The sequence below is a fragment of the Bombus vancouverensis genome, chromosome 13 (genome assembly GCF_051014615.1).
Source record: "Bombus vancouverensis nearcticus chromosome 13, iyBomVanc1_principal, whole genome shotgun sequence".
NCBI classification, from domain to species: domain Eukaryota; kingdom Metazoa; phylum Arthropoda; class Insecta; order Hymenoptera; family Apidae; genus Bombus; species Bombus vancouverensis.
In genome coordinates, this window is record NC_134923.1 from 12,222,750 (window position 1) to 12,240,720 (window position 17,971).

The 17,971-nt window shown below is 44.4% G+C and overlaps 1 protein-coding gene across 4 annotated transcripts in view; it reads right to left on the reverse strand.

Moving 5' to 3' along the window:
- The window catches only part of tinc (transmembrane protein tincar), a 38,164-nt gene that overhangs the window by 7,491 nt on the left and 12,702 nt on the right, over positions 1 to 17,971 (reverse strand). For 2 of the 4 annotated variants that reach the window (XM_076623614.1, XM_076623611.1), the window contains exons 2-12: positions 9,071 to 9,191; positions 7,072 to 7,176; positions 6,630 to 6,906; positions 5,895 to 6,119; positions 5,622 to 5,753; positions 3,503 to 4,390; positions 3,239 to 3,426; positions 2,962 to 3,161; positions 2,342 to 2,844; positions 1,684 to 1,879; positions 619 to 751 (exon numbers count right to left, since the gene is read on the reverse strand). In XM_076623614.1, the coding sequence (XP_076479729.1) occupies positions 619 to 751; positions 1,684 to 1,879; positions 2,342 to 2,844; positions 2,962 to 3,161; positions 3,239 to 3,426; positions 3,503 to 4,390; positions 5,622 to 5,753; positions 5,895 to 6,119; positions 6,630 to 6,900 (2,736 nt within the window). In that variant the 5' untranslated portion in view covers positions 6,901 to 6,906; positions 7,072 to 7,176; positions 9,071 to 9,191. Of the gene's footprint in view, positions 1 to 404; positions 456 to 618; positions 752 to 1,683; positions 1,880 to 2,341; positions 2,845 to 2,961; positions 3,162 to 3,238; positions 3,427 to 3,502; positions 4,391 to 5,621; positions 5,754 to 5,894; positions 6,120 to 6,629; positions 6,907 to 7,071; positions 7,177 to 9,070; positions 9,192 to 17,971 lie in introns of all 4 variants that reach the window. The other 2 variants (XM_076623613.1, XM_076623612.1) reach the window with 2 other exon arrangements.

The following is a 17,971-nucleotide window of genomic DNA, read 5'->3' on the forward strand; positions in this document are numbered from 1 at the left end:
GACCATCAGGCGAAGGAAGAAGAGGAGAGAAACAAACGTGTTTCAATTCTTAGCAAACGTATCTTTCGAACCTTTTTTTACGTAGATACATTTACATGTACAATATAAAATTGGTACGGTTGCTGTTTGGAGATGACAGAGCAGAATTCGAAAGGATGGGAGGATAAGCGTAAGAAGATCGAACGTGCACTACCGATGCGATCGAATTGCGTAGAAATTTGTGGCATGTTAAATCGCTTTTCAAACATTTTCCTCGTCTCGTACGATTCTATGTTAACGTATGTTAGTACGCAACCAAAAAACAAACACACGCAGTTAAAGAATATTAGTATTACTTCGAAGCGTCAACACGAAACGAGAAAACAAACGAACGAATAAAAAAAAAATATTTTTGTACGCCTTACGTTGCCAAACTTAGGTATAACGTCCCTACGAGATATCAGCCACCTTTCCCACTGTCAAAGCAAAAGAAAACTAAGTTAAATGTCGAAGGGGAAACGAACGACGTTACAAGAGTCGGAAGGTACTCGAGCAAAATATTTTCAAGTTAACGAAACGTTTATCGCGAATGAAATCTAACGGGGAAAGAACGATTCGCGACAGAAAATGATCGAATACCTTGTTCTCTTCGGACGTTGAATCATCCGCTGGGTCCAGAGACGTGATCAGCGGTAATTCTCGTAACGTGGCATAATCTCCATCATCTTCAGGGCCTCCGTCACCGGTGCCTCGTCTGACTTTTCCTTTATTGCTGCAATCCACACGCACCACGTTGTAATATGTTACAACGAGGTCATACGAATACTTATCCGTTAGGATAGACGAGGAAAATAGAGATAATGGGAGACGGGGAGAAAGACAGGGGAGAAGAAAGGGAGGGGAGGAAGACAGGAAAAGAGAGAATTGGATAAAGTGATATCTCTTTTTTGTTAGTTTCTAGCGATCCATGTAATCCATATTGGACGTAAACGTAAGAAATTTTATTCAGTCTCGTGAAAGCGAAAACGAATGATAATAAGGCTTAGTGAATAAATACAGGTGCTAGCAATACGTGACGTTAACTCTTCGAGATTTGACACTTGGTGCGAATTGTATTGAAAATGAAATATCGTTTACTCATGGCGTATATTCATAACGTAATAACATAGCGTAGCATATGATATTAGTAACGTTTTTTTTTTTTTTAAAGAATTCCTGCTAGATCGTGATACGAAATAGGTGTAATAATATAACATTATGATCTCAAAGAGTTAACGAATTTCGATACACTTTAAAAGCACGCAATTTAATAACACTGACAACACGCGCGTGTACGTAAGCACCAGATACGAACACGGTACGATTAAGTGGAAAAAGAATTCAAGGTGAGAAGAGGAGATCGATAGGAAATTACTCGCTTGAATATCGTAAGAGCAACAAACATTATAAAAATACATAGTAGCCAAAGCAGGAGAATTCCACAAAGGGAACGCAGGTTATGATAAAAAGGCGATGGCAAGTTCTCCGTGATACGGACTGATTACCGAATTGGAACGATCGATCGGGCGAATTCTCTACAGGAATCTCGAATTAGTTTACAGGAAGGAGAGAAAGAGTAAATGAAAGTGAAGACGAGCATGAGCACGGGCACGGACACAACGATACATACAGAAAGACATCAAGAGGAGGGAGGAGGGTAGTTACCGCGAGCCTGACGTACTAGGCAGGTCGTTAAAGGTGACCTTGGGTTTCAATTTCTTGTTCAGCCAGCCCTTTTCCGTCGCTGGCGCTACGTTTCCGTCGTTCGGCGATCTAGTCGGCGATGGACGTAATTTTGGTCTTAGCCAATAAATCTGTTCGTCGTCGGCTGCTGAGTCGCCGTTTACGGAATCGACGTTTCCTACGATTGGAATAAGATAAAAAGGACTATAGTAGACAGTGTCGCGAAATACGTGTCAGATATTTATAAATTCGTGCCAAGGTATCAAAATTATGAACGAATTTCGGGTACAGAATGTTCGAAGCTTATCTTTCAAGTTAGAAACAATATCAGCCGTTAATGTTTTAAACGATAATATACCGCGGAAAGTAAAAAGAGGGTCGTGCTATAAACGGTTCTGTTACACAAGACTATAGTTTGTTCGTCAGCTCGACGTATTGTTCGTACGCTGGTGTAATAAAAATTGACTCGGAGACAATTATTAAAAGAAAACGTTTAACAGTAGTATAAGTATATCGCCGACATTGCTGCAACTTTGGATCAAATTAAAACACAAAATATTCACGAGTATTCAAAGATACGAAAAAGTTTCTCGTACGCTCTTACGCGCTTACTGCCTTCCTCCATAACGCGCTATTTTACCTTGACTGCGTGCTTTCCTTTCAATAGCCGCCTTTTGTATCACGCTCATGATAGCTTTCTTCGGCGACGCGTCGGCAATCGTGTAAGTTCTACCATTCCCAACGACCAGTAACGGCGCGTTAGTTCCGTCCTCGTCGTCTCTAGCTGACAACAGATCCACGTCAGTTACGAGTTTCACCGATCTGGCTGACCTAACGGTAGCACGACCGATCGTCACTCGCAATTTGAATGTCCAACGTTGTTTTATCGTGAGAAAGATCCATAAGAGTAACCAGAGGAGCAAGTGCAGAACGGTAGCGACGACACAGGCTAATATCGCACCATCCAGACTGCCACGATATACGACGCTGTAGTCGTAGAGCAACGGTGCGCTGCAGATCGCGATCGACAGGAATACGCACAGAGCGGTGCAGTGCATGAAATACATCCAACCATTGCCATTTCTATTCTCCTTTGACAAGATTATTCGACGCTCTCGTTCTTGGCTCAAAAACGCCGTAAACCTGTATGTGCAGAAGCGCAAAGAAGTTAAAGAAACTTTCGTACGACGAAAAGCAGTTCCATTAAAGAACGAAATAGGGCAGAATGAAAGAAAACAGAGGGGATGGAAAGCGACTTACCTGCCGTAAGCGTAGAAATACATCACCATGCTGGAACAGAGCACCAGGAGGGAGGAAAGAGCAAACAAGACGAGGGTAACGTGTGGATTTAGTAAGAAGTAAGAGTCCCCGAAGATCGTCGATATGCTGCTAGTAGTCGATATCGTGCGATACTGTTGTCGAAGAACTGGTAGCACCTTCAAGGGTCCCATCACTTGAACCTGAAGATGTTACAAATTTTAATTCTTCCGTTATTTTTTATTTTTATAAGGGAATTTGTTACAAGAGCGTGTCTTACCTTGTAAAGTACGGACATTCCAATATAGGCTAATAAACTCTGGGCGGAATTGACGATCAACTGTAAGCTAAAAATCGTGGCCAACGGTTTATTGCACGACCAGAACACCGCTGGGTATCTCACAGAATACACTCCGAGAGCGATGGCGTAATTCAAGTACTCGAGAGTAATAGGTCCGTATGATTCAGCTAATGGAGATACAAGAAGAAAGATTACGACAAATCGGAGAAAGAGAAAACAACTCGAGATTCGATTTTAACTTACCCGGATTCAACTTCTCCGGATGATCCAAATCAGCCAAACTATTCATCGTCAACGACATACTCTGCGCTGTCATATTCCCAACGTTCTTACCGGGCCGAACAGTCGTCGATGATTTCCCCGTGTTCTTCGTTTTCAATTTACTCCTCGAATTATTGCTTCTAATGATCGACTTCGCAGCGGTAGGTCTCCTAACGGTATTGCCATACTTCATCGAGCTAGACGTTGAAGATGACGTCGACGGTAACGTTGTCGTTACGGCTGTAGCAGCGGTTGGAACTGCGGTTGCGGTCGTAGTCGCAGCTGTAACCGCTGCCGCCTCGTCTGAGCTTGCAGGCGCTTTAACGCCTCTCGTTGTTGTCGTCGCTGTCGTTGTTATCGTTGCCGTAGTTGTTGCAGCCGTATTTGTACTGGTCGTTGCTGTTGTTGTAATCGGAGAAGCTGCGGATGTCAGTCTCGTGGAATTTAATTTCGATGCTCCGTTGACTATGGACGGTGTTTTCGTCGTGTCGTTAATAATTTTTTGCGTCATGGGCATCGTAATCTTGTTGGTAGGCAAAGTAGTGCTAACGCTTGAAACTCTTGCATTGGGTACGGGTAGATTGGTACTCGCTGGTGTACGAAACTGACCAAGATGTTCGTTCGTGCGGTCGCGTGGTCGAAATTCCATTGCTGTTGATTTATTAATAACGTCGGTCAATTCCAATTTCGTCGTGACGATGTCGTTGGCTATATTGTCGGATTCTTCGTCCGGCGCTAAGGTGACGAAAGGCTGAGGAGTTACGAAGCCCGTTAGGATGCTGAGATTCACGTTTGGATTCATGAAACTGGATACAACCAGACGATCCCGGTGAGTCACTAGCCAATCGAGGTCCGTACGCCATATTGTTTCTGGAAAATAGGAAGCATCGGGTTATCGATTAAATAGGATTAATCGAGCTGGTATCCGCATTGCGCTCCATTTCGCAATCTCTGCAACGAATCGCTTCGGTTATAGTTCACGAGTTTGGCGGACGCTGATCGAACGCGCGAATGCTCTACGCGAGTCGTAAAATTATAATAAACGATAGACAGAAATTGAGAGATGGCGTGTACGATGCATCCAGGCAACTACACGTGTTGTTAATCCGTTCCTCGAAATACTATCTGTCTCGCGAAACCAAAGAAATCCCCGCCTAGATTTTATTTCTTCAATTACGTACGTAAAGGTACGAATTTACGTACATGCGCGCAATCTGATAATTTCGTGTTAATCATTAGCCAGTTCCGCCCTGTGGTTTCGTGTTTTTGATCACGGATCGCGTGAATAGATCCCGTAGCCGGCATTACGATAGCGCCAGAAAAAGAAGAGAGGAATTCGAATATCTCGGAGTATGAGATCATCGAGAATAAGACGGTTTTTTAACAAGGTCGAAGAATACCGTGTACAAGGGTTGAGAATTGATTCGTTCCAAAAAAAATGCTATATTTTTTCTTTCCTTGGTTAAGTGGCCCAAGGTGGAAGGATTCGAGGAACGAGAAATCCTGTAGCTAGCTGTGTGCACACACCTGGCCGATCAATACACGAACCAGAACGTAGTCAGGACGAAGTTGCCCCGTTACATTCCAAACGCCCCTTTCTCCATGCGCGAATCGTTTTACCCCATAACGATAACGATCTGAATCCGAAGCGCGATTCATTGATCGTCATCGACTCGATTGAAATGTTTCAAATCGATGAAAACCAAGGCACACGCGAGTGATAGCTTTAAGCTGGAAGACGCACAGAAGTTAAACAATTACCGATGAGATCAGCCTAAACGAAGATACGCGTGAAGCTAATGTAGCTTCGGATAGATTTTTAATTAGTTTCCCTTAGATTACTCGAACTGCAAGGTAGTGGAGCATATTCAACCAGGAAGAAACGAGTGTTCGAAAAAAATGGTACGAAAAGTATCGTTGCCTTCTTCCACGTGAAACAGGAGAGGCAACGCGTTATCATGGTTATCCTGAAATATCGTTCGAATCGTATAACTGTCCGCAAAAATTAATCACGTTGCTAATGAAAAGCGAAACCATTCAAAACACGCGTCACCGTAATTGCGGAACACGAAGAGAAACAGCGATAGGTGTGGGTCGTTACCTTTTGGCAGAAATCCAGCGTGTATCAATCTAGCCTCCATGAGCAGCGAGGGCAGCAGGAAGCACATGGCTGTGCAAAGGTGTACGAAAGCAGCCGTGGGACCTCCGTGTCGCCATAAATTATTCGCCAAACCTGCGAATCGACAGCACGGGAATTGTGTAGCTACAAATGGTTCTGCTTTCTACGCTTTGTCGAGCGAAACATCTCAGCTTGGACGTTTGACGGAGGAGAGGACGTAAACCGGGATGAAAAATACATGGCACGTATACTCACTGTGGTCAGGATTGTTGGTAAGCAAGGATGAAGGCGGGTCGCGTGAACAGGCGCTCAAATGACGACCGAGCTTCACTCCATCGTTCGCCAGGTTGCCTAGCTTCAGGAAGGCCGCGCCAAGCAGAACCGGCAGTAGGACAACCCCGGCTCCGGCTAGCACCAGACACGCGTATAACTCCACCTTCGGCGGTGGAGCGTCCGCCGGCCAAGGTAACGATAAATATGCTGCAAATATAACCAACCAACCTGTCACGTCGAAGGTATACAGCGTCTCGCGAAAGTGTAGCAGAGTTAGAAAATTTAGAGATGGTACTCGTTTCTCTCGTTCGAAAATAAAATAAAGTTATTTGATCGTCCGAACAGTACGTGTCGTGATTAATTCCGATAATCAAAGTTCTACTATATTTGAACATTATGACGAGAAACTTTCGTGAATATGTTACTCGCGTTACAGCAAACTATTTGGAACTTAATCGATATTGTAACTGGACACGGCTGTCGTGATCGTATTGGTAAAGTTCGAAACGGAACAGAAATTTCGCGTTAAAATATACCAAAGCTTGGATCGTGTTTCATGCGGCGTAATAATTTAAAAAATCCGTCAACGCCAACTTGAAATTTTGCACGTGTACAAAAGATTTCCATAAGCGTTGAAATATGTACCGCGTTTCTTCCGTGAATTTCATGGAAAGCCAAGTTTCCTCTTTCAATCCGAAAAACGACGATTTCACTTACCGGCAAACCTTTTTGCGTATCTCAAGCCGATGTAAGCTTGAAAAGCGACCGCCAAAACGCCGTACCAGACGGACCACAAACTATTCACGTGACCTCGTATACAAGAGTTTCGTCTAGTAGACCTTCGTGGCTTTTTCGCTTTGTTGGTAGTCGTGATACCGCTGGAGTTTACGCTGGACACTATCGGGAGCGGTTTTAATGGCTTTTTGCACTTTGCTTGATTTACCTCGTTATTATTTTCGTAACCCATTAAGCTTCCCGTCATTGACATCTTGTTCTGAAAGAGAGACGTTTCGTTCGTTCGTCGTAGAACTCTCGAGGGCGGGATATCGCGCGTGAAAAATCGCACGCGTATAATTTCGCAATTTTTCGCTTTCAGATTCGGGAATCGAACTTTCCGGTGGGCGTGAAGTCGAACATCGATCCGGTTTGAAATATTTACCGAGTATTCTGCTATGTTTCTAGTGTAGGCGTCTTAATGATTCGAAGGAGTTAGTTTGGAACAATCGATGCGGAGCTGTGGCATTTTCGGAGGTGACAGCGCCGCCTGAAACGTAAAAAGAAAATCGAATTATCGGATAGTCCAACAGCGTGAAATAAATCGAGCGAATTGTCGTCTTGTACGCGACTCGTCAGAACGCATAGCGTACGATAGAAAACGAGGACGCACGGACGCTGCAGTGATCGAACCGTGAAACTGACCGGACTTGTCTACTTGTGTTATACACCTAAGTATACTACGAGGCACACGCACAAAAGTTGTTGCCCGTCGACGTATATACAAAGCCTGTTGATTCGTTTGTACCTAGCATCGTGATCTTCCGTTCAAGCTACGCAAGTGGCAAAAGGATGTGTCCAAAGAATACCAATATGCCATTGCTCTGACGCGACTAAATTTTCATATTTGTTTCTTTCTCGATCGACGAGAATTCAACGAGAATTCGATAAGAATCGAAGAACGTTCGAAACGATTAAAAAGTCAGTTTAAGAAGATATCGGATACTTCTTGATGGAAGGTGGGTAGCAGAAGTACAAAGACCGAGACGAAGACTTAAACGCGCATTGCGCGTAAACGGTATCGTTTGAACGTAGAATAGACGAGAAAGGGGAAACCGACGCGTAGGGTGTGAGCATTGTTCGAAAAGTTGCGGAGAAAATTACGCATCGTGTCTATCCGCGAACAACTCGATGCTTCCCCAATCGTGAAACCGACAATGACGAAGCGCGGGAAGAAGAAAAATGATCGAGCGGCTTAATGCTTACCGACAATCGCGGTAGCGAGTCGTACAAAAGGGTCGAAACAGAGGAGGGCCAGCGTAGCGTGGTAATTCTAGTGCTCTTACGACCACATCTGCCTCTCTCTTTCCCTCTTTTCTCTCCCTATCGGCCTTTTTCTCGCACGCTCAGCTTCGTAAAGTCGTTTCTTTTCGTTTCTTTGACGAAAGAAGCCGTTTTTCCGAGATGATTACTTTGCAGAGAAATTCTTTTTTAGTCGGATATTGCTCCTGATCTTTTGCTTTGCCACGGTATTCAAAAGAAGGAAGCGATACCGTGGAGACGGACTCTGAAGGGGCTCGGTGTCGTAACAAAAAGAAACGAGTCTTTTCATTTTCCGTTTGATACGAGGTCGAAGGAGAAACAAAGACAGAAAGGGAGAATCTATTATCGTAGAAGCACGATCGTACCGTAATCTCGCTAGGGTTGACCCACTTGTCGCGAACGATATTCGAACAAGCTGGAATTGGAAATTTCGATGATCGATAGCGCGTTTCTTCCTACGATAAGATTCCTTTCTCTATTTCTCCCCCTGCGTTTTGTTATTCCAGTTGCTTCATCGTCGTTTCCTTCCTTCGAAATTTTTGTTTCTCCAATTCCGACAAATTGGCAGCTAACGTGTTTCCTCTAATTAAGTGAGAGAAGTTTCCCCTGAGGGAAAAGCAGGTACGGAAGAACGGAACGTGGACCGATGGTCCGCCGGTGAAGTTGGACAAGACGAATGGTCGTGAGTGCAATGGAAAATCGAACGAACGTTCGGTCACGGTGTAGCGAGAATGAAAAACCGTGTAACTCGTAGATGGACTTTCCTCCAGGGAGAAGGACGAACAAAACGAATTCTGGCTGTTTGTCAAAATTTTCGCGACTACAGCTCTTCGGTACCATTTGGCGCGGCTACTGGCAGAAAGTGATTGTGTTTCTCGACGATCGTTTCCGAGCAAGAAACGACGACGGTTCGTGCACCGTGTAAAGAATTAATATACAGCACGAACGACCATCCTGAACGTACGATAAGCGTCGAGGGATGACCACGCTGAACATAGAGATTCGTCGATATAACGGGGAATTGGCTGTTCAAATATTTTTCCGATGTCGTATCTCGGCGTTGAAATACTTTCGCCAGATGCTGTGCATACGTAAACTGTCAAAACGATCGATCTACTCACCGAACGGAGGAGAAGAACCGCCGTCGTCGCTGTCGCCGTCACCGTCGTCGTCGCCGTCGTGCTGCTCGTCGAGTCAAGCGACGAGTTAAGCGACGAGTTGCGCTTTGAACGCTATGCGGATCTGAAATGGAAACCAAAGGTTCTTTCAAGTTTCTATAAACGAACGTACGAACGGATTGCAGCCACGCTCGCGAATCGATTAGCCATTGTCGTTTTCACTGTTGAACAAAGCGATTCGTCGATCGATTATTCTGCCCCGCTGAATTTCGAGAGTATATGAATAGACGAATTTGATCCAATCTGTAGCTACCGTTATTCGAAAATAGTTATATTCGTCACGTTTCTTGTATCAAATTCTATCCATTATGATATTTTGCGAGGAACAAATTTCTGCTTATTATTATTATTATTATTACTACTATTATTATTTACGTATGGATGGCACGTTTTGATAGAAAAGAAGAATACGATAATATAAAATGAACAAATAATTGCGATTGTCAATAACAACGGATCGTAAATGGGGCGAAAGTATCAGTGAATTACACACTGCATTTCCAACATTTTTCTTAAGAACAGGAAACGATTCGCAACGGAAGTCTAATCGACGGGCAAATAAATTAGCAAGTGCGATTAATGCAACTGCTGGAAGCGTAATTGCATCCGCATAGAGATGCGTAGAAAATTAAGAATCTCCCGAAAGGCCCACATGGAGCAACTTAACGAGCTCAAGAACCTCTGGATACTCGATGTAATGATTTACGATCTTGCATACGAATATGGTATTAGCTATTTAGGAAAATACGGAATCGCACAGACGTTCGCAGATATCGAAACAACGAACACTACCTGGATTGAGAATTTGCACGAGTCTTAAGTTTAAACTATCGCGCGGATTATATTGCTCGTTGGAGGAATTCGTTGGACAGTAAGGTAGTTGGCAGACACGACTCTCTCCGCTACATATTTTAGCAGCACCGTCAACAAGCAAAGGGTGGTTTCTCTTAATTAATTTGCATCGGTTAGCAATGTGAAGAGGTCGTTTATCTCGTGGCGAGCATGTTCTCGCGTGTTCCAACGTTACATCGTGCTGTAGCTCGTTATTTCCGTTTCCGGAACGTCTCCGACATTCCGAGACAGCTACTTACGTGGCTGTGTCGGCGAGGACAGCCGGAACACCCTATTAATCCTATATATTCCGCATATCGCCTGGCAACCGATTCGACCTCGTCCGTTCTGCCGCTCGTCTTGATTTCTGAACTCGTGACTCGTCTTGTTTTGCGATTCAAATTAGTCGAGTTTCTTTTCGTGGTCGGTCGACCAGTCGTAAACAATATCGAAGCGAAACTAAGGTTAACGATAGGCGAAGGACGAGATAGCGAAGAACGTGCGAGAAAGGTCCGTTCTCTGTGTTCGCAGGGCATTAGCCCGCGATTGCCGTTTCATGCTCCCGTCAATCAACTGCCTTTCGATCGGTCTCCGCTCTTCCTACCAATTCTACTCGGCCTATCCTCCGTCTGCCCGACCTGCTCTCAACGTCGGGGATACGAATGACTTCATTCGTTTTTAATCAACGTGACGCCGTGCACGTTTTGTCAGAGATATCGGGAGACTGGCGATCGTTTGCCAGGATCGGACGAGTTTGGCCTCTAAGAGAAGCTGGTTTAAAGCTAACGCAAATCTCATCCTCGATTATATCTAGGCAGGATTCGGAAAAAATACTTCCTTTTCGCTGAAATTATCGCGCGTGAACACGCGCGATGCGAAGACAAGGAGAGGAAAGTTCGTTACGAGGCAGCAAGGTATTGGGACGAACAGCGACAAGCACGCCGATCGTCCTTTACGGAATGCAATATCAGCCGAGAACGGGAGAGCCGGTCGTTGGATGAATCCTCGACCTGCATTCGGTCTCGTCGAGGACAATGCATCGAGGTCCCTTTTGTTTGTCGGTCAACACCGAAGGCATCGATGGCAGGAGGAGTAGCTGGCAGGCTGCCAATGGCTAGCTCACCACTGTTGCCTACAGCGTGCGCTTGCACCAGTCAGAGGCATCGACACCTCAATTATCGACGTCAACCGATCTCGCGTTTCAACATCCCCTGAACCGTTCGTATTTCTGCTTGTGTTTGCATTCGTTTTCTCTATTACCAGTTTGCGTTCTCGTCTTTGCTCGTGTTCACGATGCTCTTCTATAGTTCTCTTTCTGTCTGCCTCTCAAGAGAGAGAGAGAGAGAGAGAGAGAGAGAGAGAAAGCGATAAAATGAGAGGATTAGAAGAAACGCGCGACGAGTCGAAGATGGTAATATTTCAGCGAAAATCGTGTTGGATCTTTGCCAGGGAACATTTGCTCTCTGTAAAATTTCGCCCTATATTCAAATCACGATTTCTCTCGGTGGTTTTTCACGAAGACTAAAAAGAGACTCCGCTGACTTTCGCGAACGTAGATCTAGCGTCCAAATTAACCCATTCATATCGAACGAACGGTATTTCTTTCTCTTTTTTATCTCGTTATCTGCGCGAGCTTCGTAACGTACTCTTTCGAGTCATCGTCATCGAACACGAACGCGATCTTTCGACGACCTATACGTAGACAGAGGACGCTTGTTGGAAAGTGGAAAGCACGAAATCGCGATCGACGATCGATTTTTTTTCACCTTCACGTTCGATTTAATCGCCAAACATATTCACCGCTGAAGGTACGAAACGAAGTGTAAAAAACAAAACTCGATACAGGTATTTCGCGTGCGTTTCACCCTGTCGTGCACGTCAGACCTTTGAAAAAGGTCAAGTACGAAATATACTACGATAGTTGGTAGTAACTTGGCTATTTACGTACGAAGGGTGATATCTCTGGTTACGCATCGTGTACACCGGCAATTTCCATATGCAGCTCCGTTTTTGCTTTCGTTTTATTTGAAACAGCACCGAAATAGCTGGATACGCATGGCACGATATAAACTATAGGCTATAGACGCTCGCGCGACCGTAAATTCCTGCCGAATTACGATGCTGGGCTGGATTCACGAGACGGCTGAGAAAAGCCGAGGTCGACGATGCATCGTAATCGTAATCGTCGACGCGTCTATTATCGTACGAAGCAGCCACGATCGTTATCGGAAATCTACGGTTCCTCTCTCGCCACTATTTCATCGATTTCATACAAAAAGCTCGGACGTTGAATGGAATAGTCCTAGACTGGCTATAACGTTTTTCCCCCTATTGTTCTCCGTTACTCTTACATAATTAGGCTGCCGATTTTTATACGTTTACGAGAAATTTAAATAAATAAGTAAATAGCCAGAAACTACGGAGCTATATAACGTGGAAAAACGTATTAGGTATGCAAAGTGTAGTATCCTTTGCGATATCTAATGAATAAAACAATTTCCTATCTAAGTTCCAGGCGTTTAATTATATTGGTAAAAATACGAATGTCCATAAATATTCGTAACGCGATAACGATATTTTGTTCGTTGTCGTAATTACTTTGAAAGCAGATGAGGGTAAAATATCGGCGAAATGAAATCCGATCTAAAAGCGAATTTCGAAAGATGTGTTCAGAAATAGAAGAAAGCGGCTGGCACCGTATGTTTTTCTTCGAAGAACGTCGATATTCCCACATTCTCTCTCCGGTGTCTTAAATTAAGCATGCACTTCGAATTTAACGCAGCGAAGCGAATAACAGGGAAACGGCGTCACGTTCGCTGACTCCATAGCCGACAACGACGTTGTTCGTCGTGGAGAACACGACGACAACGACAACGACAACGACAACGCGACGGCGCTTCCTCGAATACGAAATCCTTCCTGTAGACGAGTACGGAGTACGGAGTATGGAGTATGGAGTTGCAAGTTGGTCACGAGTTTACTTTACGCGGAAATTTCTAAAGCACGTTCGATTGCGGCACCGATCGATGCTCGGTCGCAACAAAGAAACAACGAACAGGACGAAGCGAGCGTGTTGCTGGCGCGATCCGCACGAACCTCAACCGGAAATCGATTTTCTATCGAAACGTCTACGTTTCAATGCTTCGTGCCTAGCGTAAATGTTGCCATCCTTGTCTCGCGGCTTCGAAAAACTTGATTTCCTGCGTGTCATTCGTTACTCTCTGTCGATATAGCCATAATACGCGTTCATCTACGCCCTCGTAACAACGCGTTTCATACGCAGCCGAGATGAATTTTCTTTGTACGCGCGTATCCATCGGCGATTGATTTTCCGAGATCAATCACAGCGAACGTTCGAGAGGCATATACCGACGATAAATAGTACGAGAACCGAGCTAGAAAAAAGAAGGGAGACGTATTCGACGTTTTTCTAAATTTGCAGCTGTTTGATCCGACGAGGTATAGAACGATAAACGAATAACAACAGAGGAGGATCTGTGAACGAAAAGCGAGTGCGTTTTACAAGCAGAGCTATTTCTAGATCGGAAGGTTCAACGGAATCGATGTTGAAATTACGTTCGTGGTTTTGGTACGTACAACCCCATTCATAAGTACCTTAGAGACTAAAGAAGAGATACTTTTGAGATATTCGTACAAAGTTATTATATCTTTTTCTCGGCGTTACTACGTCGTTTGAGACGATAAACCGTAAAGAAATTAATATATTCGATGCTACGATATGACGATATTACCGATTGTACGTGTAATTGAGTTTCATTTTTGGTCAAACTTCTCAGACTCGGTATCAATCGGAATCGTCCATCGAATTCATATTTCTTCAATGAAATATAGACTGGAATATGGTGGAGCCGGCTTCTGCGACTATTTTACAGCTTTTCCGATTGGTTTCCGCCAACTTTTGTCGTACATTCTCGATCGTTATCTTACGGAATCCAAAACATCGATCGATCAACCTAAAAAAGCAAAGGTTCGTCGAAATCTGGGGCGACCGATCGTAGGTGGAGCGGCGTAATAATTTATGAACGGGAGTGTACGCACTCGACTTCCGGTGTACGCGCAACGAATGCTCGGAGGAGAGATTTTTAGCATCGGCTCTAGTTCCGAAGACGAAACGATAAACGGGCTAAAATCGTTGGGTGCAGGTGCTTCCGCAACGGTACGGGAAACGCAGCTGCCCGGAATGTTTCTTCGCGTCGCTTCTGCTCGGCTTTCCCCGGTAAATCGATAGAACGAGGTCGACCGGAGCTCGGAGGACCGCGATTCTTTTTCTCCTTGGCTCCACGCGAAACCGGATGAAATCGGAGCCTTCGATTCGAGAAAACGAGTACCAACGAACATCGAAATTTTCTTTCTGAACTAACATACAAGACCGAGTAATAATTGCATCGCCCCCTTTCTCGAACCTAGCCTCACCCTGTTACATCCGAATGGGCGGAACGCTTTGTCATGACAAATCGAATCGACGCGATCCGGTTCGTCTCGATGACTCATCGCTCTCTTCCTTTGCCCCTCAAGACATTCCGAAAGAAGAAAGTTTCCCAGTTTTCCGCGGGGTTCCACCGATGACTCACCCTCGAGATTCACCCTCGATTCGACGTTTCAACCAACCGCCCCTACCACCACGGGACAAGTGAAATTGCCTTAGGATGCTGTTACAGCGAAAGCTTGTCGTACGAATTTTCAAGTTCGTCGGTTTGACGTATACCGCAAGTACGTATCTTTAACTTGTTAACCAGAGAAAACGAATCAATTGATCGAGCAAATCACCGATCGCTGGATCATTACGATTCTTTCATCGTCTCTTTTCTTGGTTTCCCATCGAAATTACGATATCGAGAAAGCTTAAGCGACGTTATACTCTGTTTCTAGCCAGAAATAGTACGGATTGAAAAAAATCGAGTTAGTCGATCGTGAGATAAGAAGGAAATGTAATCGACAAAAATTGTTCCACGTTGTTCTTCGACTTTTAAAAGATTGTTTAGCACGAGCTTTTGATTTTTGAACGGAAATGACGATGATTAGCAACTAACGAGCAAAGTATCATCCATCCTTCGTCCCTTTTGTCGCTCTCCCTTCTGACAGTCACCGGCTCTCCTTCTCTCCCTCCAACGTTTTATTCCTTCTTGCCGCACACCTCCCATGGCATCCCATTCAATCAATATCCGATGCCGCACACACACTGCTAAACATTGGGATCTAAACCCCTCATTTTCACCGAGAATTTCGGCAAGGTCCATTCTCACGCGAGCATTGCGCGATTAACGATCGATCGTAACGATGTATGCGTATAAGAAGGTGATACAGAGGTGTAACTAATGTACAAATTTGTATTGCTCGAAGTACATTTTTCTTACTTTACGAAGCGTACACGCGAGATAAGGTAAAAATAATAACTGTTAGTTGGTTGATCTAAAAAACAAAAAAAAGAAATGCTGCTACTATAGTGATATCGATAAACACACGATATAAGTATAAACGATGCACGAATATTGCGTTAAGAGCGGATCTACTTTGCGAAATATAATCTGGAGCTTATCGAACGACTAAATAAACGTCCTAAGATCGACGAGATGCTTCGCGAGACTATTCGCGAACGTGCTAAGACAGCATGGGCTTACGGTTGTAGAATATCGACAACGGTTGCGGAGTACGATAGATATCCGACATAATGTAGTTTGGAGTAATATAGAGACGCAACAGAGACTGCAATGGTGACGAGAGCATCGATGTTATTCGATAACGAAAGTAGGTACGCAGTCGATGTCAGTCTTCCTGACAGTCTTGCTTAGCTTACGATCGACTGTGACGCGGCAATTATCGTGAATTTCTCCGTGGCTTGGTAGGGGGTTGCCAGTCAGAATAATTTGAAAGGTAAGCGATAGGGCAGCGCGTATACGTGCTCCGTTGCAGCAGGCGGAGCAGACGTATTCGACTCACGGAGTCATAAATTTGAAATTGGAGGAACTGGGAAATAGAATTTCGTACGAATATCGTTTAATCTCGCGGATGTTATGACTGGCCCGACAGATACATGCCAGACCTTTTTATAAATATTTTCGAACGGAACAGCTCTCCGGCGAACAACTGCAACGAAGTTGGCGCGAATATCAACATCCCTGACTGGTATTTTTACGATATCCGTTTGCCATATCTGTTCGACAGAATGTAATACACGTTCGTTGTTACGATTGCCTCGCGTAATTCCGATCGATCGAGTAGCCACGACAAACAAGGTTCGTCGCTCTTCGACGGATTAGATCGGACATCCAACCTGATCGTGACTTCCTTTGTGGATTAATATGCCCCGGGAATATTAATGGCTTTACGAACGTAATTAGTTTTGTGGCGAAGGGATCGGATTCGATCGGTTTCATCCATTCGTCGAGCCGTTTCCGCAAAAGACGGTCGCCTACCGAAAGGGGAGAATTATCGAAACGCCATGGAAATGCGAGGGTTACGAGAATTAGCATCGCCTATCGAAAGTGCGAATAGCTATTTAAACGTTTGAACAAGCGATGCTTGCGATATATCGAGTGCTCTCTGGCGTTTTTCTTATCGCCTCTTTCGGTCGACCGAAACCGAGAAAAATTAAACCTCGACGGTTCGAGGGACGTGCGACATTTTATCGCCAGTGACTCGTAAATTAAATTCAATGGGTTAAATTCAAAAGCTGTCCGTGCTACGGCCACAGAAAGTATTGGCACAATGGAGTTCTCTCCATTTTCTTTTTCTACGCGCACGAAACATCACGTCATCGTTATCGTTATCGTTATCGTTATTCTTATCGTTATCGCGAGTCACATTAAAATACTACCTTTGAACTACCACAAAATAATCATGAAAGCCAGAAGATGAAGGAAACTGTACTTGTCGTATTTTTCCTCTGCGATTCTCCTATGCTAAAAGTAAAAGGAATCGAACGAAATGAAACGTCGAGTTCAATTAGGAGGATTAACGAGCGACGTGATGCGAGGGCACGCACGTTTTCTCGCCTTGACCGTGTCTGTGATTAAACGAGAGCACGTGCATAAGTACGAATGTATAGAATTCGAAGCAGCGCGAAACACTCGTTGCTTCGTTCCCGTATAACTTGGTTTCCGGGCGTGTTCAACAGCTCCCAAATACGATTAGCGCAGGCTTTACGAAACTTGACGCGCCTGTGAATCCCGTCAGGGGGATGTTATATTTGGTTACGGCGCGTTGCTTTCGTGTCCATCGAATTCGACTAAAGAAAACAAAGTTTGCGTACCGCGCGGCTCTAATTTTCACCATCTGTTTCCTTTGTCTTCCACCCTTTGGTCGAAGCTTTCTCCATGAACCGTTATCTTACGATGTTTTATCACGTCACCCGCCATACTCTACCCTATTCGCTATTTTCTTATCGTTTCCTTCTTCCCTGTAGTATACTTCCGTATAACGATAGAATGGGACGTAACGGATATAGATAAAAAAAACACAAAACTACACGAACCAACCTACGCATCGGCAAATGAAGGAACAAAACCGAGCGAACGTTTTCGACCGCGCGTTTATATACAAAGTATCTTGAATTTTATCCCGTGTAATTGAATAGTTTCTCCAGCTACGAAAAACGCGTTTCTTTTTACTCTTTCTTTCGCTCGGCCCCTTCTCTTCGAGGTTTTCAAGCGATCGTCCCTTTCTCGCGTTCATAGTAATCTCGGATAAAATCCCAAGTGATTGCCTTCCGTTTTCTACAGTCCGACCAAACAAGAAAAGCTGCATATAAGCTCTGCCTTTCCTATATGTACGTGTGTGTCGCTGGAACTGAAAAGTCGTAGGAAATATTGGTGTCGACCGAAAGGAAAACCACGGAGGAACGAAGGGAACGGACACTAGTAGTTTGTAATCCGGATAGAATGATAAACCAAACAGATCGTGATACGGAAAAGAAGAAAATATTAGACGATCGATGTTTCCGGTCGTATCTACAAATTTGTATTCGGAGTGCGGTAATTTTCGCGATTTTCCTTT